Here is a 25,306-nt window from a genome sequence, read left to right as displayed (position 1 = left end):
TTTCAGTTCCTTAGAAAAGTTGTGCGAAAAAGAATTGCAACGGAAAGTAATGTCATTATTTTGTCTGAAATAGCCTTGTTAGGTTTATCTTAAAAATAAAATGACAAGGCTGTAAAAGTAACCAGAATTAAAATTTTACAGTTTCCATGACTACTACACCCATTATTTATTTTGTCCTTTAGATTTGTGAATAATTCCAAAAATGAACTTCTGTGTTGATGACAGCCCATTCATGAAGGTCAATTCCTATTCGTTTACAAAAATGAAGAGGCACAGCTACAAAGAATACTATTTGTGTGTGATTTAATGGACAACTTAACCCTACGCAGCACTAAACGACAAAAATAATTTTGGGAAAACAATGGAAACAGATGCAATGATGCAATTTCATTCAACACATATTGCTACTGGATATCTTATTTCAACACATGTGACTTGTGTTTCTACTGAATTGGTACATGTTTGCTTTTTGATTCACATGAGAACAATTGCAGTGTTTGCGATTGTTTTCAAAAAAATACAATTGTTAAAAATGTGATAAAAATATGTTATGTATGACATTTCAAAGTGCTCCTGCCACAGATGCTGAACAAAATCGTTCAGTGAAGGGTGTTTCTGGTACCTTCTGGGATTACCAGACCCCCTCACATTTACTGGGACCCAACTCTTGAAATGTGCTGTAATACTGATTATTAAGGTACATTTTCAGTAGGGGAAATAAGACTAGGACAGACCAGATCTCCAGAGTGCATGCAACAAGGTGCAGTTTGACACTGAAATTTGTGTGCTGTTACTCTGCTTCGTCCTCAGATCCACTGAAGGACATGTCAGCTTCTTACAAAAATCATATGATGTGCTTAGAAATTAATCTCGGTGATGCAAGTGCTTCACAGTCTCGCATACAGAAGGCATCTGCTCGCTTTAGTTGGTAAACGGTAACCAGTCTATGTACTTACTGCAGTCCACGTGTGAACCGTGAAAAGCATTTATTAATAGTCATAGAGATTGCAGCAACAAATTAAACAAGGTGGAGTGCAGGCAACGTTATATTAGTTATATTATAAGCTTTGGAGGCCAGTGCTTGAGGAACCGGGAACGTTTGGAAAATTGTGCATGATGATCTAAATTCTTTCCCAAAGTAATATTATTGTTGGTCACATGAAATTTATACTATGATTCATTTTTCTCATGATGGTTGGTTCCAGAATTTATTATAAATACTTAAATTTCCGACTGTAATGAAGAGGTACACAGGCAAATAATTTGAAGCCTGAAATGAGCAGAGTGTTTAATATTCAGTGCTTTACCATTTGTCCTTGGCTGAAATAAGATGTTCGTGCTGAAATAAATCTACATGTTATGCATTCCAGAGACTCTCTAACAAGATTATCAGTATATTTATTTGTGAAAAAGTTTAAACATCTGTATATAATCATAGACTATCTTCTGCATTCTATCGAATATTCAGTATAAAATGAAAAGCATGCAAAATGAAATCTTGCAGCTGCTTAACATCAGAGAGTAGTGAAGTTAGCCTTTTGCAATAAATGAAATACATGCCTTTTAAATATGTATGACATGCATTTTGTAAATTTTTATTTTGCCTTCCCATATCTGGATGTTTTCTAACTTTCAGCTAACAATTTCCTAAAACTTACGATGTTTAGTTTGTACACTAAGCTACTTACCTTGATTTGATACCGAAAAAAATGTCAAGGGGCAAATCAGTGTATCTCACACAAGGGTACTGCAGCAAGAGATGGGATTTGAACCCAGATCCTTCCAAGTACAAGTTAATAGCTCCAGACACTACACCACCTGCTGCCACCTTGATTTACACCGAGTGTAAGCTCAGAGGCACATTAGTGGCAAGGTTATATGAGGACACAAGAATACTGCGTGTTGTGCTCACGGAGATGGAGAGAGGCAGCAGGTCCAATACCAGGATCCCCCCCGGTGTTGAAACGCATTGGCTTAAGAGCTCCCATGTTATGAGATAATGAATGAGAGCCAAGGGCAAGTTAATAGTGAGGAAAGCAGGGATGGCCACTGTTAGTTAAGGAAGAAAAAGATTGCAGCATTATTACACCACTGCAGCAGCGCTTATATAAAAGTTGAATACAGCATGCGGGTACCATAGGAACTGGAGTCACATTGCATTCCATTGTTTAAACTGCTGCTCCTGCAGTAGGACCTTTGAAGAAGATACCATGAATTTCTACTGTAAAAATACCCAGCTGTGTAAATGGGCAAAAAAATCTGAAACATCTTAGTATACAAAACTAACAGTGTAAATCACTTGGGATAAAGGTCTCATCTGAATGATGGATAACAAAAACAAAATAATAATAATGCAGGTATAGTGAACAGGGGAAAAATTTCTGATTATCATTAAGTACTTGTAATCCTACGACATTCAAAAAGTGTACAGGACACAGTCAAAAAAGAAAAAAAACCCTGCTGAGATGCTTCCAAATTGGATGTTTTAAACAGGAAATACAGTTTTTTTTTTACAAGCTGTAAAAATTGAAATGTCAGTAGAAATATTGCGACTTGATTTGTGTCTGGAGACCATTCGGTACAAGCAGCAAAACAATGTTTTTTTTTTTCCGCTGCTACTCGTTTAGCTGGAGACGCCTGTCAAGGGAAGGGTCTGTCCTCGAAAGGGCAGCACAGCATTTGAGAACCTCAGTCACTTTGATAAGAAGTGGCCTCAGACAGAGACAACGGGACAGTGTTTGTTTCTTGGGCTCTTTGCTTTGTCTGTGGTTCGGGTACCATTTCAGTTTCGTACCGAATCCCAAATCACATCCCTTAACCTCATTGTAATTCACAGACTTGTTCTATTTGATAACAAGAGAAGGAGCAGTTTCCAGGCTCCAGCTATTTTTGACATCTTTTCGGTACTGGATAGGTCAGAGCTGCTGCCTTTGAAGCCAAAGGTTGCAGGTTTGAATCTTACTTCCATCTGTGGTACCCTTAAAGTAAGGTATTTACCCTAAATTGCTCCAGCGTTGAACAGCTGTACGAATTGGCAAATTTGTATTTATTCACTTAGCTGATGTTTTTCTCCAAAATGACTATTTGACTCATATTTGAGTCATATTTCATATTTGACACACCATGATTTTACCACAAATCTTTCTTCTGTTAATGTCTCATTAAAAAAATAAAAAAAAAAAAAAACAAATGCTCCACCCTAATTACTTAATAAATTCGTATTGGTTTTAATTCTACCTTTCTGTGACTCAATAGAAAAAAAAATTAAGATGGCATGTACCTGCAGTTATACAACGCTGCTATTTTTGGTAATAGCAGTGAGCCACTTTCCTTTCTGCTAATAAAGCATTTAATTAAGTTTTTTCCAGAGAGGGTGGCCAGTTTCCAGGATTTCAGTGTCTTTCACAGAAACATGTCAAAAACATATTTACCCTCCTGATATTAAAAAAACTGAAATGAATTTAAGACACTAGTTATTAGTCATGACTTGTTCGGAATTTGAATAATAGAGAAATTTACCTTGCACTGCTCTAAACCTTTAGAGTTTTATTGTTACGCGTTTCAAATTTGGACTAAGTCCTTATCCTGCCTGTATTTAAAAGTAATAGTCTTCAGATTGAGAATAACTCAGTATTGAGGTAGGAAGAACACAATTATGAATGTCACTTTTTGCCAGTCTTCTCAGAGATACAGTATTTCCCATATTTTCAGTCTCTAAGGGGTGTTATTAATTGACTGCAGCACTTCAGCATCCTTCTGGACAGAAATTAACTGTCCGTATCTTCCATGTTGCAATGAGGAATTAATTAAACAACATAAACCCTGCAGGAATTATATAGACCTTCCACGACCGGAGGTGACCATATCTGCTCGAAGGGGTAATTTGTGTATACATAAAATTTCATATGAATGCAAATGTTCATATTGAGCAGCATGCTATCAGAAGATGCCAATGAACTGAGCGGTAATAGACTGCAGAAACTTTGCTCCAGTTAGTCTATAATTCTGGCCCAAGAAAAACTATGTTTAAGTACCAGGGGTTTGTTATATCTTTTTGGGTGACTTGTGTTATTGCATACTATACATTGTTAGTACAGGATGTTAAGTTGCCATGTCCATTTCCCTATCCTGGCAACCTGAGATGCAGGAGCTATGCATTGAGACGAAGAGTTTTTACACTCTTCTATTGCCCCAGCATCCACTGGATTTTATTGTTCAAAATCTCTCTCTTGCTTATTTGGCCATTATATAAATAGATGCTGACCTCATCTTCTATTCCCAGCATAAATCAAGTGTTAATTAAGAGTTGAAAGGTAACACAAAAACCTTCAGACGGTGCAGTTTAGGAAGGCCTCAGTTCTCGATCCCAGTTGTAATAAAATGTAGGAGGACCAGAACCAAAACGGTGGGTCACTCTACAGGGGGGAAAAATCTTTTTCTGCCCATCTAGACAATTTTTTTTTTTTATCAGGAATTCATTAAAGGACTGCTAGAAGGCACTGATGCACCTCATTTCACACCATGACAAGAGCTGGCACAGCAGTTTAGGACATGGACTTGGAATCTGAAAGATGCCAGTTGGACCTGTGAAGTCCACTACTGTTTCGGTAGCCTTGAGCAAGTTATTTACGATAAATCATCCGATCATCCATCATCAATAACCACTTGTCCAGTTCCCCGTTACAGTGGTCCAAAGCCTATTCCAAAAACAAAGGGTATGATACAGGGGACACTCTTGCATCACAATGATACACTCATTCATTACCACAATCACAAAGGGCACCAGTCCATCTGAAACATACCTTTGGACTGTGGGACAAAACTAGAGCACCTGACAGAAACCCATATGAGCATTCAAACTCGATACATAATGAAGCAGACTTGAACCTAGAGCCAAAACTATAGCCCGAGAGCTGTAAACCTAAAATCCATCCATCCATCCATTTTCTTACCCGCTAAGGACACGGTGGCAATAGGGAGAGCAGAGCAACCCAGGTTCCCCCGTCCCCCGTAACTTCCTCCAGCTCAACCTGGGCGTCCCCAGCCGCTGCCAGGCCAACTGGGAGATGTAATCTCTCTATCGGGTCCTGGGCTGACCTCGGGGTCTTGTCCCAGTTAGCAGTGCCTGGTATACCTCTGAAGGGAGGTGCCCAGGGGGTATCCTTACCAGATGCCCGAACCACCTCACCTGGCTCCTCTCAATGTGGAGGAGTAGCGGCTCTACTCTGAATTAATCCCGGATGGCCGAGCTCCTCACCCTGTCATAGAGAGTGAGTCCGACCGCCCTGCGGAGAAAGCTCATTTCAGCCGCTTGTATCCGTGATCTTATTCTTTCGGTCATTACCCAGTGTTCATGACCATAAGTGAGGGTAGGGACATAGACTGACTGGTAAATAGAGAGCTTTGCCTTATGGCTCAGCTCTCCCTTCACCACTACAGTCCAGTACAGCGACCGCATTACTGCTGCCGCTGCTCCTAGTCTGCAGCCGATTTCACGCTCTGTACTCCCCTCACTCGTGAACAAGACCCCAAGATACTTAAACTCCTCCACCTGGGGCGGATTTTCTCCCCTTACCTGAAGGGGGCATGCCATCCTTTTTCGTGAGAGAACCATGGACTCAGATTTGGAGGTGCTGATCCTCATACAAACCACTTCACACTCAGCTGCAAACTGTTTCACTGCATGCTGGAGCAGCACAAAGCACAACCTTGGCAGGGTCCAACACCCACTTTGAACGAGCTTGACTTAATAGCAAGTATGCGGACACAGCTCTTGCTCCATGTGTATAAATACCGAATGGCCCGCAGTAGTGACCCCGGCACCTCATACTCCTGAAGTACCTCTCACAGAATTTCTTTGGGAACCCGGTCGTAAGGCTTCTCCAAGTCCACAAAACTCATGTAGACTGGATTAGCGAACTCCCATGCCCCCTCAATTATCTTTGAGAGGGTAAAAAGCTGGTCCACTGTTCCACGGCCAGGACGGAATCCGCATTGTTCCTCTTCAATCCGAGGTTCAACTATCAGCCAGAGCCTCCTTTCCAGCACCCTGGCATAGACTTTCCCAGGGGAGGCTGAGAAGTGTGATACCCCGGTAGTTGGCACACACTCTCCGGTCCCCACCCCAGTTTTCCAATCCAAAGGCACTGTCCTCGAGGTCCATGCAACACTGCAGAGGCGTGTCAGCCATGACAGCCCCACAACATCTCCAGGGCCTTAAGCAGTTCCGAGCGAATCTCATCCACCCTCGGTGCTTTGCCACTGTGGAGCTTTCCAGCTTCCACTGGGGAAATGGACTCTGATACCCCGGAAGCCTCTGGCCCTGACTCCTGTAAGGGAGGCATATCTCTCGGGTTTAGGAGTTAGTCAAAGTGCTCCTTCCACCTCCCTACAATATCCTCATTTGAGGTCAGAGTTTCTCCACCTTTGCTGAGCACAGCTTATGCAAAGATCCACTAACTCTTCCTGAGTCGCCAGATGGTTCTCCAGAGCCTCTTTGAGGCCGACCGAAAGTCATTTTCCATGGCCTCCCCAAACTCCTCCCATGCTCTGGATTTCGCTTCTGCAGTTGCAGCCACTTCCGCCTTTTTTGCCTGCTGGTACCTATGCTACCTAAAATGTTCTCCATAATTTGCAGCAGACTTGATCGCCCCTCCCCCAGTAGTACTGATCGATACAGTAATGTTGGCTTCAAGTAAGCAATGGACCTTTTGTGTTGTCCTTCTTGCTCATCAGGACAAATGTCTCTTATTACCCATTCAAACCATTTCCCTCTAATGGCAATGTTTAAAGAAATACTTTTCCACTCACTATGTTTTTAACAATGCCTTCTGAAGATGGGGGCACGGTGGCACAGCAGGCTTGGTCAAGTCCTGCTCACTGGTGGGTCTGGGGTTCGAGTCCTGCTTGAGGTGCCTTGCAATGGCGTGGCATCCCATCCTGGGTGTGTCCCCTCCCCCTCCAGTCTTGCACCCTGTATTTCTGGGTTAGGCTTCGGTTCGCTGCGACCCCACTTGGGACAAGCGGCTTCGGACACTGTGTGTGTGAAATGTGCCACCTACAGCCAATAGGAAGATTTCATGCCTAAATCTCAAATTGTGAAGAGGTCTCATCTAAAACCAGATGAGTTGTGCTTCCAAGAACTCCATTACCTCTGAACATTCATGCAAAAGAGTTTGAGTGCATTGCATATGGCAGCTCTGTGCCTGAGACCCAATGAATAGAAGTTATTTGAGGCTTACCTCATGTTTTACCTTTTTTTCCAAAATTTCTTCCAAATATTGTCTGAAAGGGTTTGGATGAAACTCTTCGGCATCCTCCTCTATTTGTAATTTTGGAATAACGGTCGCAGGCCGAATGACCCCCGGCTTGGTCTGTAGCATTTTGAAAAAAGTGGGAAATAAAAGCAGTAGCAGGGCTGATGTCAAGAGTCGACGAGCTTTCTTTATGAAAGTCAATAATTACTACCCTACCAAGAATGTGCTTTTAATACCGCCCTACAAAAAGAGCATGGACATCAAATTACAATTTAGCAGTGATTAGAACACTCTGTAAACAACATTTTGAATGTCCATTACTGACACTAATGATATTGTGCAATGTATTGTATAGCTGTATAATTTGGTTGTTTCGGCCCATAAGTACTATTAAAAGATTTTTGTTTACATTATTGTATACTTCTAAACAGAATTCACACTTATAGATCTCAATTTTTAAATGTCTTATTTTTTCAGAATGTAACTAGGGAACAAATTATTTAACACAAGTTCAAAATTAATAGTTTTTCTGACAAATTCCCGAGGAAGTAGTTCTTTTTCGTTAATGTGGGGGGAATAGTAATATATTTAATGATGGAAAAAGGAGGGAAAAGTGTTTCATATTTCATTTTGCACTCCATAGCACTTAAAATATTGAGAGGAAATTATCTCTCCTTTAGATTCTGAAAAATTTCAAGAAAGGACTTGATGCTGAAATGAATCTGATTGATCATCATGAAAGGAAAAAATGAAAGATTTATGCCCCAAGGAGGTAACAACAAAGATTAATAGTGACTGACAAAATTGTGCTTCAGCAAATATAGTGAAGAGTTCAACTATTTTGAAATGTATTTTTAAAGATAACCAAATACTTCACTATGAGATAGAAGCATTGAAGAATAATAATCACCCACCAGATTTCTCTCATACCCTCCAGTTTGTTGCAGGTGTAAAGTTGCCTGTAAGAATAGTACATAATAGTACTATATAATGCAATGCAATTACAGTACATGCAATGCAATAATTTTCTTAAACGCATTGGGGTGGTGCTACTGAACATGAAATGTGTAACTTGTTTAAATTATTATTTATACATATATGTAAGGGCACACAAAACTTAATTACAGCTGTTAGGGTGAGCAGCAGAACAGACACTGGACCGTATCACCAATGTAACGTCTTGGTTTTGAGCATGTATGAAACAACACTGCATTTAGACAGCCTCATCTTGGAAGTCTAAATAAAGTCACTGTTTTGTAAGTTGTCTGGATGAAAGGTCACAATAATTATATGGCTTCATTTATTCACAAGGTAACTGTCAGCTCATTTTGTTTCTTACTTGAACATCTAAATATGCCCTTTTTTCAGGAAGAAAATGAAAATAACCACACTGACATCATGACTCAAATTATGAAGAGAATCAACTGCACTGTTTCAAAAGCAATTCCTCGGGCGGGGAGAGCGAAAGAGTATGTCTGTGCTTACTGTGAATGTTTGTTCATCAAAAGCAACAATTTATCACCTGGCAAAGTATGTAAATTGGCCAGACATCACATAAAAACAATAGCAGCAGCAACAGCAACATACTCACATATTTTGTTTCCCGTCCTGCCGATTTTGGAAAATATCTGAACTGCTGAATTTGAAAAGGGCAAAATGTCACGTTAAATGCGTACTAAGATTTCGGGTGTTTTTTTCTTTTTTTTTTTTTTTTTTGCACAAAAGTGATACACATTGTCTATTTAAGCAGCTTTGAATTCAACACGTTATTCATTATCATACCTTTGACACTTCAGGGTCAACACATTTCATTAGGGCTATTGGTGCAGATTGCGATCGGCGCTGCAAAATATTAAGCAATGAAGAATCTATTCAACATGTGTTACAAAACATATTCCTTTAGTCACACTTGACCTGCACATCCTTTCAAATCCCTTGGATTTCATGTTAGAAACCACCCCTCCTCCCAACAAGTGTGGAACCTCCTTTCAGCAGTGACTCCATTGGTAGTTGTTTTCCCATTATCTGACACCTTTGGTTGTTTTGTGAGCCTTTTACAGCAACTAACCATTGGCATTGGGTTTTCTAAGACTTCATCGATTGCCGCGTACAACTCTTCCGACTGCTGCCTGAATTGGGACGGTGAGCACATCTGCAAAAGGAGAGGAGCCTTATGGGGCCTGTGTCATTCCTGACAAGAACAACATTTATTCTGAACAGCTCAGATTCATCAGCAGGCACTGGCTTCATGAAATAAAACAAAAATTTCAAATTGCTGATTTTTTTTCCCAGAAAAAAGCTGGAAAACACTAATTCTGAGATAAACATAAAGCTGACTTACATTAACTGACCAATAAAGTGACAACAGAAAATACATTGAAATGGAAAACAACCCCATCATAATCATTAATCCAGTTGGTATTAACATGGTTTTCAAGATCTGGCAGCAATGGTTTCACCTATTGTTAATTTTAGCAAAAAAGATGAACAGATGAAATCGAGATTGTTCCTTTTTCATTTAGGCAATGGAGCCAAATAAGATTCATGTTAGCACGCGCTGCTTCTTTTCTATATCGTTTCTGTATTCATTATGACTAAAGACACCTTTGATAGCTCTTTCCACTGTTGGTCATTGAGTCACACATCTTTGAAATGCAGATTGCAAGCAATCATCAAATCTAAAGAACTCAAAGACAGATTTGGACATAATTTACCTCACTATGGGTCTCCAGAATGTCTTTCTTGTCTGTATTGTCCTGTGATAGCTCCTCATTTTCAACACTTTCGTCTATTGCCTGTAGTTGAAAGTGAAATGAAAAGTGGTGAGAAACATAAGAAATCTTAACCCATTTAACATATTTTAACATTTTATCTAAAAACGACAGTCTCATTACAAATATGGGAACTGCTCTGAAAAAATAGTCTCATATGTCTGTGTTACAATATAAATCACTACAATTTGTTTTATTTTTTTGTTTCCTTGCCATGAAGTCAAAAATAGCCCCAAAGAATGAAGCACAGCCATTTACATTACATCATTAATTAACTGATTACATCATGAATGAATTAATAATCCCTCATCCATTTCTCCAAAGTGATTTAGAATGTTGAGCTTCTTATAACTATTTACCCATTTTTACAGCTGGGTAATTTTATTGGAGCAATTCAAGGTAAGTACCATGCTCAAGGGTACTACAGCTCGAAATGGGATTCGAACCTGAAACCAGCTAACGACTGTGCTACCAGCTGTGCCTGCCTGGAACAAGACAAGTTTGAAGGCCAATTTTAAATTAAACCCATATAAAAAAATTTAAAAATTAGTCATCGTATATTTTTAAATACTGTTTTTGTGTTTTATGTGGACTTTCACATTATAAATTCAAAGGCAGTCATTTCAACAACTAGGTAGTTTTCTCACAACCCCCACAAAAAATACATAAATATCAGTATGTAAAATGGTAGTTTTATAGAAAAGGTATTACAAAAAATTATGCCTATTATATTAATCTAAACATGTAATTTAGATTAAATGTATTTGGCCAGTCAGAAACATTTTTCAACATTTGACTTTGTGATATTATCATAAGCAACAACGTGTACCCAATATGTATGGTAATTTGAAATAAACATTTCACAAGGTTGTCTGTGTTGGAGTAGCGGATTCAAACCATCACCAACACATCATAAATAAATGCATTGGCCTCAACGATTATTCACATGCAGCAGAGTGGAACTTTGCTCTAATGCAAAAGTACGCTTACCTCATGTATATAAACACACAAAACACTCGCATCACTGGTGTCCTCTCATACCTGGCTCAATTAACACGTTACTGAGGATCTAAGTCAACGTGCCACCCTCAGATTTGATATTTTCAAAGCCTGTTGAATTATGTTTTGAAGTGGCAATACAAGGGGTAGATGAATAACCCTATATTTTGGAACATTATGTTACAGTTAATCACCTGTGGAGTTACATGCTTGTTAATGAGTAATGGGATGATGATGCTGGCAATATGATCACATACCGACAGTAAATGACTCACCTGCTGTTCCAAAAGAAGTGTATTTGTGGGAATGGCCGCCAGCGCTTTGTAGCTTGACTTTATCTTGTATGGCTGTGAGTGAGGAAAGAAGCAAGATGGATAGAACAATATAGGTACATGTAAATTAATTGATTTTATGACAACACTACATGGAAGTTCTTGCTTTTATAGGAGGAGAGGCACAGTTGCCAAGTACTTTACATCCTTAAATCTATGTGAAAGAGCAGATTTGCTGATTTAATTTCATTCACTCTTTAAAACATGTCTGTAAATGTGCTCCATATTAAATATAATATATGTAATTGAATGGTTGTTACTAATTTAATACAGATTCTCATTTCATTTCATTTATTATTACATTTGTCAATATATATATTTCAGTAGCATTTAATGTACCATCTCTGCCTTAGTAGAACCTATTGATTAATTGTAGAAAAGGCTAAAACAGGCCAGGAAAGGACAACAGGACAACAAGCCTTTGGAGAATCAAAACAAACAGCTGAGGGAAAAAAAAAACGGCCGATTCCAAAAACCGTTTGGCCAAATAGAAAAGGTGGTACGACTTTCACGGTTCTCGGCCAATCGGTAGTGCTTCAGGAACGGCAGCGACACACATAAAGTCTCGTTGGAAAAGATATCCCAGACACGTGTGCACCGTAATGGGAAACACACAGGGACATGCGACAACACTGGGTGCCGGCATGCAGGATACCTTTCTTTTTTTACCCTCCCTGTCCACGGTGCGCCCTGATGGTCTGTGCTCAGAGCTCAAAGAAGCTGTGGAGGACAGAGACAGCGAGGGGGATGGTGCACGGGTCCAGAGGGCCGGGGAGGAAGAGGAGAAGGCTGGAGGGGTCAGGCAGTCTGACACGGAGGAGGGGGAGCTTGGCCTTGGGGAGGACCAGCGTGGGGTGAAGGTGGACAAGCAAAGGGGAGGGGAGAGAGAGCTCGATCTTGGAGGTGGGGTTGGCCTGAACGACTGGGACGGCTCCTTCGGTGGGGATTCTTTGCTAACATTTTGTACTGGAATCGAAGGTCCAGCTTCTTTGTCTTCCTTCGCCGGTGTCACTGTGAGTAGTGGGAAAGATCGAGGGCGGTCCCCGGAGGATGTGGATTTAGGGGAAGGGGAGGAGAGTCTCGGGAAGGAGGGAAGACGCACTGGGCCAGGGACAGGAGGCGGAAGATTATGCAGCCCAGAGAAGGTTGTTTTTACAGGATCGGTGCGATCCAGGGACGAAGGTGGAGATCTCGCAGAGGTAACCCTGTGGTTGATTGCTGTCACAGGTTTGTTCTGGTGAAGTTTGGCGAAAGGGGCCGTCGACTGAATATGGGGAGGACAGGTGGACTCTGTGTGATGAGATGGTGGACAGCTTGGTCTGAAAGCCTCCAGTGCAGTAAGGGGAGGTTTAGTAGGCCTTTCTGCTGAGCTCGGTGACTGGGGCCTGGAGGAGCCCTGCAGAGTGCTGGCAATGGAGCTCAGGCTGGAGGCCGCAGAGCAAGCTTTGCAGGATGACAGGCTGGCGGGGCTGATGGGCCAGCAGGGGGAGTAGGGCCTCTGCAGGGACGGCGACAGAAGCGGGAGGCGACCCTTCCTCAGGATGGCTGTCAGTAGGGAGAGCCGGGTGGGTGGCGGTCGGCGCCGAGGCCGCCCCGTCGAGGGGGAGAGCGGCCGAGGTGAAGGCGCCAGGCTGTCGCTGGACGTGAAGCAGCTGGGGATCGCCTGTGCCAAGCTGGATCCTGAAGCCAAGCTGTGTCGTGAGACCTTCAACAAGGTCGGGGAAAAGACTCCAGACCCAACAGAGGGGCACGGTGACACCAGCGAGCGCTCGGAGGTAAACTGCTGCAGGGTGGACGAACAGCTTTCCGGTCTCCCCCAGTCCTTGGAGAGCACCGACTCTTTAGAAGAAGCCAGCGATGGAGATCCTTCCTCCGAGCTGGGCACCTCTGGGGACAACACGGGGGTCGCTCTCTCGCCCTCCCCACAAACCCTGTTTGAAAGGGAAGGTGAGGAGACTTCTCCGCAAGGAGAGACTCGCCGGCAAGAGAGTGCAGCGGAGCTCTGGCTGCCAGAGAAGATGTCCAAGGCAGGCGGCCTGGGAACGGGGCTCATGTTAATAAAGCAGGTCTTTGTGCGAAGGGAAATGGGAGGAGTTGTGGGCGAACTCTGGGTTATGTGATCAGCGGGTATTTTGAACTGAGAGGGAAAGAAAGATGGAAGAGACATCAAACCATATTTAGAGTAAACGCACGAGTGAGACAACATACATTTACACAGCAATAGAGATATGTTTTTCTTTCACTTAACATAATCCTTAACTTTAGTGCATTAGTGCTTTACCAGAAACCACCTAGGAGCATCATATAAGCGCTTCGTCTGTCTCCTTAAAGATACCAGTAAGTCATTTTTTCCCGCTTTCAAGTCAATAAAGGCTTTCCGGAAATTAAAATGGCTTTCATAGCAAACACTGCGAGCACAAACTAATATCAGCGCTTGGCTGGAAACCTAAATGCATCGTTAAGAGGGAAAAAAAGAAGTAAAAAAAAAAAAAGAAAGAAAAAATTTGCATCAAAAAGATATTTATCAACAGTTTTTGTAAGAAAATTGTTAGAAGTTGAGTTTTGGCATGAAAGTGGAAGAGCCAAGGTCCTTATTCAGGGAGGGTGATGCATGAATATAGAGTTTAAGAAAAGCTTAAAGGCAATCAATCAGAGACTGATTTTTATGGATAAATGTACAATGCTGGTACTGGGAGATAAAATATATTACTTCCCTGGTGTTGCTTTCTACTGTATTGCTGTTTCCTCTTTTGGTGTTTTGGATTGATTCTGGCTTATACCTTTTATTTTAACAGACACCTTTATCCAAGATGACTTAAAATGTTTTGCTTGTATACTAAGGTACTTGCAAAGATTTACACATGTATGCTGTAGAGTATTTTTACTGTTTCAGTTCAGGGTGAATACCTTGATCGAGAGTAGAACAGCGGGAGATGAGATTTGAAATTAGAACCATGATACTATAAGTCTGTGGTCCTGACTGCTATGCCACCTGCCACCAGCGTCATTTGAAAGAACCAAGTCCTTCATTTTAAGGATTTGTCGGTTGGCATTCGTTGGAAGACCCAATCGACAGACAGTGTGTGGAAAGGCTCACCTGGGCCTGAGTCTCCTCTTGGATGGAGAGGTCATCCACATTCTGCCTGGCCCACAGACCTCCAGCCTCACCCTCATCGGAGTCCCCAATGTACACAACCTCGGCTTTGAAAAAACCATCCTCAGTCATCTTCTGTCCAGCTGCCTGATTGGGGTTAATGTCAGGATATCGGGGAACGTCAGGATCCACCGCCTGCCAGTTGTATGACCACAAGCTTTCCTTCTTTTCCGTTCTTCTAGTTAGTTATGCACATATTCAAATAACTCTTTCAAAAGCACAAGAACAAACTAAATCCCAATTTTACCCACACAGAAAATGTCAAAATCATCTTTAAAAACTGTTTTTTTAAACACTTGGTTATCTTTTCATGTGGATGTCTGAAACTGATATCCACATGCAAAAAGTGCGAGTCCACCACATCTCCTGAAGATGGTTCCAGTCTCGGTGAGGAGGTGTATGGTACAAGGGCACCGTAGAGGACTTCATTCATACCTTGCTAGGTCTGCTTGAAGGATCTCCGCGGTCTCCTCTTGGGTTAACTTGAGTCTTTAAGGGCAGCTGTTTGACGACAGGCACAAACGTAAAGCACAGAAGTCTGGCTGGGGAGACTTCTGTTGGAACCTGTGAAGGTTGGGGAAGAGGTAATGAATCATTGAAGGTGGCAAGATCAGACCTTGCATCCTACAAAGCAAAAAGAAAAAAAATTCTCAGCAAAAACTTTCAAAAACCAGCAAGCAACACAAACTAAAACAGGCTAAATGACGATAACTCTTGACTTTAACTTTTAATTATGATATTTACCCTTCTGCTGTTCCATGGTACGCATATGGTTTTATGCTGCTATAAATATGCAAAAGGCTTATACAAATCATATGGTCTGAGATTGAAGGTTGCATGAGAAAACAACCCTGGATGCAGCTCAGTCTGGCATTGTTTTAGTCATCATAACGTCACCCATCAGCAACAATGGTTCACGGCTTTGTCTGGGTTGCCGAGACCGGCTTCATTTCAGCATTTGCATCTACAGGCTTTTTCCTACTAAAAAAATCCAGTCTGATTGAAGGTGGTAGTTATGGCAAGTTAAAATTTAAAAATAAGGCTATTGGGGTCAAAGATTTATGAATCCGCTGAGAAGACTGCCGAGCATTTTCTGTGCCCATGGAGCGCTCAGATCCACAGATACACCATCATGCAGCTGATCCATAAAGCTTTTCTGCAAATATGACAAACCGCGATCACCGAGAAACACATTACCACCGTGTGGCAACTGGTCAATACCTTTAAACCTGTTATTTTAGCTTTTTTATCACTAAAAAAATTGGCGCACACCCTGCCAATACACTTTGTGGAAAATATGAATAAATTTAAATATTTATCCCATGTTGTTTGAAAAGGATTATAGACCAAACCACATTTCAGCCTTAAGCATCTAGTGGCACTTTCAGCTCTCAAATTCAAAGTTAGAAAGAAAGGAGGAGTCTTAAATTGCAGGTTACTGTACCTTCAACTTTTTTCTGGAATTCTGCGGCTGCAGAGGGAAAGATGAGGAACAAAAGTCACGCTGCCACAAAATGTTTTAAGGCTGTTTTGGTGGAATTGGAATGTGTCAGAACAGAGGACCTATTGAAGCAGTACGAATGTGTGGGAGGAGAAAAGTTCTTTTCTTTTCTAATGGACTGAATTTCTGGGAGCCTCCAACTAATACAGAAACCTTCGCTGAAATACTTATTTGTGTGAATGGCCCAAATTAATGAAATAATCTTGTGTATTATAATATCCCATTATGTACATAATTTTTCAGCCATTAAAATGTAGCGCACACTTCTGAATGCCTCGATGGGTGAAAATGCATTTCTCTTGCTAACTCCATCTGAGGACTGCAACTGAAAAGGTTTGATTAGGCATAAAACATTACATTTCAATAAACAATCATTCATAATTTATTCAAAAAAAACATTGCTTTGGTGTTGGTGGCAATCAAACTACAGCTACAATACAACTGATTGCAGTCAACGCTAAATATGTGCACCTTGAGACATCGTACACCTTAAGACATCGTGGTATTCTGAATGACAGAAACAACATTTGAAATAAATTTGTTCATTCTTCTTATCTTATAGTTATTCTATGAGTAATCAGGGAATCGATTCATACAGATAATCCAGACATTTACATTTTATTTATTTACATTTACTTATTTATCAGACACTTTTCTCCAAAGCGACTTCCAATGAACTCTATGTAGTGTTACTAGCCCACACACCTTATTCACCAAGGTCATTTACACTGCTAGATACACTACTTACACTGGGTCACTCATCCATACATCAGTGAAACACACTCTCTCTGTCACTCACACACTATGGGTGAACCTGAACAGCATGTCTTTGGACTGTGGGAGGAAACCAGAGCATCTGGAGGAAACCCACGCAGGCACAGGAAGAACACGCAAACTCCACACAGACTGAGCAGGGAGCAAACCCACATCCTCTCGCACCACCTAGGCGCTGTGAGACAGCAGCGCTACTTGCTGTGGCACAGTAAATAATTCTTAATTTGAACACGTAGTTAGATATACAGTCTTAAGCTCTTTACAATTATTTACCCATTTACAGAGCTGGGTTGTTTTTGTTACTGGAGAAATTTAGGGTCAGGGAACCTTGCTCAAGGGTACTAAAGTAAAAGGGGGGATGTGACCCTGAGTATTTGGAGTGCAAGGCAGTGGTTTGAGCAACTGCACTACAAGCTGCCTTCAACTGATAATGTATAATTTTAATATCAATACTTATTTACAATGGCAGTTATCACAGCTACCTCATAGATCCTCGATGGCATAGTCTTGTAGCACGTACTGTTGGTCACTCACAGCTTCTGGGCTGTAATTTTGGTATAAATGTTTATGTCGATTCTCTTCAGATGCTCTGGTTTCCTCCCACAGTGAAAGACGTGTTTCTGGAGAACTGTTGACACTGAATGGTCTTCAGAGTTTGTGTGAGTGAGTGAATAAGTGTGTGGGCTTGACTGACCTCCGATAAACTGGTGTCCAATCCAGGGTGTACCGTGCCTCACACCCTGTGCTTATGAAATGGGCTCTGAGCCACTGCCACCCTGCACTGGACAAGAGGTTACTGATAATGGATGGATTTTTTTCTTTTTGTCTCAAGCACTAAATCCCTCTGAACATTCAAGAAGGGTCTCAAAACTCACCTCTTTCAGAATCCCTTGATCTCCTAAGTGCTCAGTAAACATGTACTACGTTATCAGTTTCACGTCTGATGGTTTATATGGTGGTATGTGATAGGTGTCTGCATCAAAATCTCTCCTTCTGGCGTAAAGTACTTCTTTGGACTGAGATGTACGTCACTTTGGTGAAAAAAGAGTCTGCTAAATGAACGAATGTGAATAACTGACAAGATGAAAATGTAACGAACCGAGTGAGTTTTCTCCAGCAGCTGCAAAGCGAATGACTGTAGGGAGTTTAGAGAAGCGCTTCTACCATTTTAGGGGACGTCGGACAAAGGCGTCAGTTAATAATAACTGTATGTCGCTTTGGAGAAGTTCGTTCAGCTAAATGAATGCATGTAAATGTCTCCAAAGTGCTCTTCCTACCAGGGTTCATACATGCATAGAGAAGAGTAGTCACTTCTTCAGCCCTGTGCTCTTCGGTGAACCCAGGTCACATTCTCTATCAGTCCGTTCTCACTCTGGGGTCACAGGGTCTTCCGTGAACAAGAGCGGTTCATCTCGTACCCCGTCGGGTTACTTAATCGAGGCCCCATCAGGACAGCAGACACTGAATATGGTTTCATATTCAACCGCAACAGCTTCAATTGAACAATGAGCTGCATTTAATAACTGTAGTATCTGCCTTAAATCTGTATTTTAATCTCAATGAAATCCGTTTAAAGTACATCAAATAAAATTAATAATATAAAATTAAAGAAGCAAAAAAAAAACCCTTGTTTACCACATTGCCAATCCTTGGTAAATAAGTTCATAAGAGCATGACATTTCTGAGTGTGTCTATTTTAGAAGAGAAGCATGTAAATTTTTGGCAAACCTCACTTGATTTTGTGCTCTGTGCGATAGAATTTAAATTATGCAAACCTGCGTTTAACTGAAAATTCCACTGGTTAGATCAAGCAGAAAACTGCGCTGCCATAATTTACAATGATTTTGAAATATGTCTAGGTCACTTGAGCCCATAAATTGTGAAATGTCTATCATAATGAGCATTTCTAATTATCTGAACCCAGCTCTTTTTGGTATGTTAATTGGTATTTTCACTGTCTGATTTTATAAAAAGCAGTTATTAGACGTACATTAGGAATGTGCCGCTCATTTGCTTTATGATATAACTATTAACAGATTAAAGAAGAGGTTGATGATGTTTTTCATTGTTTAGATGAAGTGCATTTTTGATAAATTCTTTGTTTTTCCAAGTGTCAAAAAAGCTCGAAAATCCGCTTTATTTCTTTTATTTGTCATCCTAATAAGAATTAGTGCAAATAACTCTACACAATAAATGTTATGAATTCAGCACCAGATTTCCTATATCTTCTGGCCAGGACTGTTTTTCCCTACATTGTGGCATTCATTCAACATGTCATGTTTGCATACATTAAAATGTATAAACACAACAAATAGAACCTAATCAAGATGAATGAAAAACCCTTTCAACGGTATAATTTTGCTATTTCATCCCACACTAGTACTTACGCATTTTTTACAGCATCGTCCTTCTATGAAGACTCTTGATTTGTGTCGAGTGAAAGAATCCTGCCCATTAACCTGCTCTCAGTGCTCTGGTTATTTTCTAATATTACATTCAATCATAAAGACAAACAGGATATGAAGAAGGAGGATGGAGAGCTTGCAGGTCCCAAGCCAACCCTGCTGGGTTGAGTCGCTCCAACTTCTAGACCTCCTCACTGCAATCAGTATCTCAGTGATGGACACTGGGATGTTCATAGTCCATTGTAGTTGTATTCAGGGTGAAATAGCAAAACAAAATAGTAAAATTGCTTTAGATATCATAAAATCAAATCTTTGCTGCTGTTTTATTAAAAGTAATTTCACCCCGAAAAGGACTTGCAAGATGTGGTGGTACCATACAGAGCATCTAGAACAAGGGATAATGCAGCTCCTAATATCGTTCCTGTCGGAGTTGTGGCAGAGGACTCCGGTCTCAGAGGTGATGCCAAAAGTATCCATTATTCGGAGAACTGTCGACGTTCCTTGGAGAGTAATCAGGCTTTTGGGGGGCTTTAATCAAAGCACCGGTCCCCCCGATGATGATAATCAAACCTTTTTTCTATTAGCAAAAAAATCTCAATGGAAGCCAATGGAGAAATTAACATATTAGCCAACATTTATAAACACTGGGCGTAGCGGGTTGGTTTCGATCGCATTTGGCACTCTATCAAGGCAGCGTGCAGAACGGTTTACCTGCTGAATGTAAATGTTTGGCCTAAAGTGGATCATGCAGAAAATCAGCAGCCCTCGGCAAAGTCGCTGCCTGCCCGGCGGCTGCACCGCGAGATCGGGCTGCGTAATCAATTGCAAAATGAGTCTCGCTCCGTTTCACGTCTCTGCAAATGGAGCGGAGCAATCATCGAACCGGCATCCCCGCTAATCATATTCAACGAGTACGATAAATCCTGCACAACTGTTGGCACCACCTGGTTATTGTTGCACAACCACATGGAGCAGAGCACGTTTCTAAAAAGGTGCCCGAAAAAAATCTTGCCTTCGTTCGTTTTGCGCAGGAGGCCAGTCGTCTCAGCTGCTGCGCTGAGATACCAACATGTTCTTTACAACCCGTCAAATATCTTTTAGCGGTGCTTTGTGCTCTTCAAATCCCAAGGCATCATTTTCCATTAAGTTTCTTGATCTTCAGCAAGCATACGGTCAGCGACGTCGAAAAATTTCCACAAAACAAACGGGGCTTTTACAAGACTATGGCGGCCTTAAAAATCAATTTGTCGCAAAAGTAACAGTCATAATCAAAGGTTGGTCAATTAAGATTTCATATTGTACCAAGCAGAGGGGGCGCGGTGGTGGAGCAGGTTTGGTCGGGTCTTGCTCTCCGGTGGGTCTGGGGTTTGAGTCCTGCTTGGGGTGCCTTGTGATGGACTGGCATCCCATCCTGGGTGTGTCCCCTCCCCCTCCAGCCTCACGCCCTGTGTTGCCAGGTTGCTCAGGACAGGCGGCCTCAGCCTGTGTGTATGTATCACGCCAAACTGTTAACAACATGCTCATCAGATCTTGACATCTACCTCCTGTGTCTACGAGACAAGATGCAGCCGCAGCGGTCAAAGGGGAAAACCTTAAAAAGCAAACCTGACAAAATTTTTGGCAGCATCACAATAGCGTTTCTACATTTTTTTCTTGTTTCTAAACACCTTTGTTCAGCTTAAGAGAACAACATGAAAACACAGGTGGGCTGCACAGCGGGTAGCGCTGGAGCCTCAAAGCTCCCGGACTGAAGGCTTCAGTTCATCTATATGGAGTTTACCTGTTATTCTGTGTTTCTGTCCACTCTGTCTGTCTGTCTCTCTCTCTGTGTGTGTGTGTGTGTGTGTGTGTGTGTGTGTGTGTGTGTGTGTATTAAATTACAGCTCTTAAATTGTGTAAATGGTGGACTATTGTAAGCTGGTGTACAGATTCTAGCAACGCAAGCCAACTTGACTAAGGGCATCGGCTAAAAATAAGTTAAAAATACAAAAGTATTTTTAACTCATGTACAAAAATGCAAAGACTTAAACTGAAAAAAACACTGATTCCGAAAGAAACTTGTTTTTACTGATCAGTCTAGAGAGTAATTTGCGCTGTCACGGCATAGGTGGCTTCAAAAGTAATTTATGTTTATAGTGTTCAGCAACGTGCTATTCTTGTACATCACGTAAATGTTTCAAATACAGAATAGGTATCAGTACAAACATGAATCAAAATAAAAAATATCCAAGATGCCATTTAAGATTTCATTTCATTTCTCTGCCCCTTCCGTGTAACAAGTATATGAATAAGGACAGTTTTTAAAAATTTTCACAGGTGTCACGGGCGTGCCGCTTCATTACGTCCCCCCGAGCAACTTGATGCTCTCACTGTCCCTTCGTAACTATAGTAACACGAAGAGCTCTGGGTAAACACATGGAAGCATTAGCTGGCCCCGCCCACGTGATCTGCCGGGAAAGAGCGTCTCTCCCGAAGGTATAATTGGTTCGAATATCACGGGGGTCGCGCTCTCTTTCCAGATCACATTTCCCCATCCTCTACATCACTGTGGTGCAAACAACCAGTGGCCTTTACTCTCTGTCACTCGTATCACACCACCGCTGGGGGGGGGGGGGTCAACCTTTTTAAACATGCCTTAACTCACAGCCCAGACCAATTTCATTTTTTTATGGACCAATAAGGTGCCCCAAAAGATGTGGTTATATTTTCTGAGACCCTCTTTCAGAAGTGATATCCCTCAATGGATGGTACAGAAGTCATGCCTATAATTTCATTAAAAGATCCTTAATAAAGGTCTTTAATCTTTAATAAAAGATTGAACATTAGATCAGAATATATAATTTGCCGGAAGGAAGATTATGATATATGTATTCGCTGTGATAAGTGCTGTACGATCGCAAATGTCATTCTTTTCGACTTCTTAACAGGTAGTGACCGGCTTCTAGAATCTTCCGAAGTTCAACCTGTAAAACATCGACGTCAGATTTTCTCAAACAATTATTTGTTTGCTTCGCTCGCCGAGCTGCACGGTGGGGCGGCAAGACGTTGGGTGATTGAGACCGGTAATTGTTCTGAGTATTCAAAGTTGAGTGTGGGGGAGAAAAAGGAAGGCTGATGATGGATCATCCTGATCGCAGCATCCAAGGAGATCATCCAGAGAGTCAGAAAGTTAGCGGTTCTACAGGTTATGTAGGAATATGAAGTATTATATGATTGCTGCACTCAGTTCGTTCACAGGATTCTATATATGACCGGTAGTAGACCATTAAAAACACCAGGCTTTATTTCCACTACTACATACATCACACACACATTATTGGAACCGCTTGTCCCATATGGGGTTGCGGGGAGCCAGAGCTTAACCCGGCAACACAGGGCGTAGGGATGGAGGGGGAGGTGACACACCCAGGACAGGACGCCAGTCCATTGCAAGGCACCCCAAGTGGGACTTGAATCCCAGACCCACTGGAGAGCAGGACCTGGTCAAACCCACTGTGCCACCACACCACCCCCCACATACATCACAATTAGATTTATATAGTAGTGAAAAAAAAAGATTTTAGCAACTAACTACAATTATATCAATTAGTAGTTAGACTAAAGCAATTAAATTAACTGAACAATAAAGAAACACTTTGCATAGTTCTAGTCATGCTATTTATTTAAATTGTGAACCCAAGATGTTTTTCTTACATCGGCCGACCGAAAAACAAAACCACGGCAACATCAGCATAATGTGCCAAATATAAAGTATTTACAGTACAAGTGAATGAAATACAGGTACTGCGGAGGCTGTGTGGTCATTATTATTGCATTATTAGAGGGTGAAACATGTTGTGTTTGTATTCATCCATCTACAAGAGTGTCCAGGGTTTTCTTGATAAATATAAAGTCTCTTTTGAATCTTTTAAATGCTTTTCGAAACTTTAATTACATATTTTATTGTCCCTCAATGTTGGTTTCACTTAGCAAAATAGCAAATGAAATCGAGGGAGAAAGTGAAGGAAGCATCATCTAACTTTAAATATATCAGATTTATTTACTGTTGGACCTCTGTTGCCAAAGAATATTTAATAATTTCAGAAATATTCAGAAACTGCGCAAAGCATGATGAAACACATTCTTGTTGTTAGGAAGGTTTGAGTTATTTATTCACTGTGCTGGAACCGAAATACTGGCGACACAGCATGAAAATGAAACAATTTACTCCCTTAATTCTGAAAACACTCGTGTTTTTGGTTCTGTGTTTATATGCGTTCCCAGATTTTGAGAGAAAACACAAAGGATAACGTTTAAAACTCTTTAAAGAGAAATCATCATATATCCCGAGATTGTCTAATTATGCAAAAAAAGACAGAATGAGTACTGAGTCATAAAACAACTTTAACCCAAAACTATTTTCATTGTTTTCTAAAGAATGATGACTGTATCCTTCACAATATTAAAAAATTAAAATAATATCTCTTGGGAAAAATTACCTTATATAGCATATCACAAGAATAAGGTGTGTCTTCAGGGGACTTGCATAAGTTATTCTGCTTACAAAAGATTTCTCTCATGAGAATTATGTGCTGCTGAGTTATACAACTGCCTTTAATTAAAAATTAATATCTTTTCATAAGCTGATCTCCTCCAAATCATGTAAAATACATAAATTCACCCAACATCATCAATATTTACAGGGATTCGTTGAGTTGATGCTTTTCTCCAATGCGACTTCCAACGTTAAGCTACTTACAATTATTTACCCATTTATACAGCTGGGTAATTTTACTAGAGCAGTTTAGGGTCTTTGCTAATGGGTTCGACAGCAAGCGGAGGGATTCACACCTGCAAACTTTGGGTCTGAAAGCAGCAGCTGTAAACATTACATTACCAGCTGCTTATTTCAAATATGTAATTGTGTTTGTGCTAATTTAAAGTTAATAGCAAATTTTTTTTTTTGCTTTAAAAGCTTTAAATGTAACATCTAGATTTTGACTTGTGACAATTAAAATCTGGCTCTTAACTCTTTTGCTACTTTTAAATAGATTGTTTCTTTAGGCATAGAAACCATGTCGACGTGAAAAGCATTTTTTTTACGTATGTCTACCAGTTCAGAAACGGTATATAGGAGTAAACAACATTTAACTCCTTCGCATATCCTTCTCATTCACATTTAAAAAGCTGTATTAAGCAGCTGAGCCGGGGGGAAGCGCAAACACGACTTCTTCAACCTTCAAGGTCACGCACCAGAGTGACCCATCAATCCGTGGCCATTCGTACACAGCAAGATCAACAGGCAGAGTGTCGTGTCCTTCTGCACTACCGTAGTAAAAAAAAAACCCTCCCTCCTCACCTTCTGCAAGCCTTGGTCATCGCTCCCCGGGAGAGCTGCACGAGTGTCCTTCGCCATGTCCTCACTGCAGTGGAAGGATCCCTGGAAAGATGGGGGTCTCTCTGGTGTAAGCTGGCATTACCAGCTCTGCTGGAGCCTCTGAGGTCTGAGGGAAGAGCGACGTGGAGCACACCACCCCAAGCGATACCTCTGGAGTAGCAGCACTTTCCATTTATAGCAACACAAAGGCCACAAATAGCTTGTGGGTGGCAGTGGGCCTGTGGGATGTTCTCAAGAACAATATGTGCTGTATCACTGGCCTTGGAAGCCGTACTTCGGATAAGGTTCTCTACCCCAGATCAAATCCAAAGACAGCCATTTCACTTTACAACCTGGTCTCCAGGCAGGTAAACTTAACAAGGTATAACACTGAACGGCTGATTGCCAATAATATTTCTTGAGTGTATAAACACTGATTTATGTGCTTCCAGTGTCTTCCCTCGTACAACGAAGCACGCTTTCTTCCTCATGTTAGCATGGAACGCCTTAGGAGACATTTTTCTCGAGCCGTGAAACTTGTTGACACGTCCCTAACATATAAGCGTGTGTGTGGTTGTCGTTGGCGACACACGGTATTTGATTTACAACCCTAAGCAGGGAAATTTTATAGCCTTTTGTGAGCAACATTCCTGCATGACACAAGGTCGTTGGCTTCATTTTAAAAGTAAAATGTGCAGCGGAGGAACGTGTAAGTGAAAGAGGGGGAATTATTTCAATTTATCAGAAAGCTTCCTGTG

The 25,306-nt window shown here is 41.2% G+C and overlaps 1 protein-coding gene across 11 annotated transcripts in view; it reads right to left on the bottom strand.

Annotated features, from left to right (window-relative positions):
* Positions 1-24,982, bottom strand: part of mlip (muscular LMNA-interacting protein) — a 28,529-nt gene extending 3,547 nt beyond the window's left edge. The window contains exons 1-11 of one of the 11 annotated variants that reach the window (XM_029251249.1): positions 24,531-24,982; positions 14,948-15,076; positions 14,456-14,647; positions 12,014-13,495; positions 11,302-11,373; positions 9,971-10,051; positions 9,325-9,408; positions 9,039-9,098; positions 8,848-8,892; positions 8,171-8,215; positions 7,242-7,373 (exon numbers count right to left, since the gene is read on the bottom strand). In XM_029251249.1, the coding sequence (XP_029107082.1) occupies positions 7,242-7,373; positions 8,171-8,215; positions 8,848-8,892; positions 9,039-9,098; positions 9,325-9,408; positions 9,971-10,051; positions 11,302-11,373; positions 12,014-13,495; positions 14,456-14,647; positions 14,948-15,076; positions 24,531-24,587 (2,379 nt within the window). In that variant the 5' untranslated portion in view covers positions 24,588-24,982. Of the gene's footprint in view, positions 1-7,241; positions 7,374-8,170; positions 8,216-8,847; positions 8,893-9,038; positions 9,099-9,324; positions 9,409-9,970; positions 10,052-11,301; positions 11,374-12,013; positions 13,496-14,455; positions 14,648-14,947; positions 15,077-15,956; positions 16,320-24,530 lie in introns of those variants that run through there. The other 10 variants (XM_029251245.1, XM_029251243.1, XM_029251244.1 and 7 more) reach the window with 10 other exon arrangements.
* Positions 24,983-25,306: the final 324 nt, after the last annotated feature.

Source organism: Scleropages formosus, chromosome 4 (assembly GCF_900964775.1).
Source record: "Scleropages formosus chromosome 4, fSclFor1.1, whole genome shotgun sequence".
Lineage (NCBI taxonomy): Eukaryota > Metazoa > Chordata > Actinopteri > Osteoglossiformes > Osteoglossidae > Scleropages > Scleropages formosus.
Note: the sequence above shows the minus strand (reverse complement) of the source record. Positions and strands in the feature narration are given on the sequence as shown.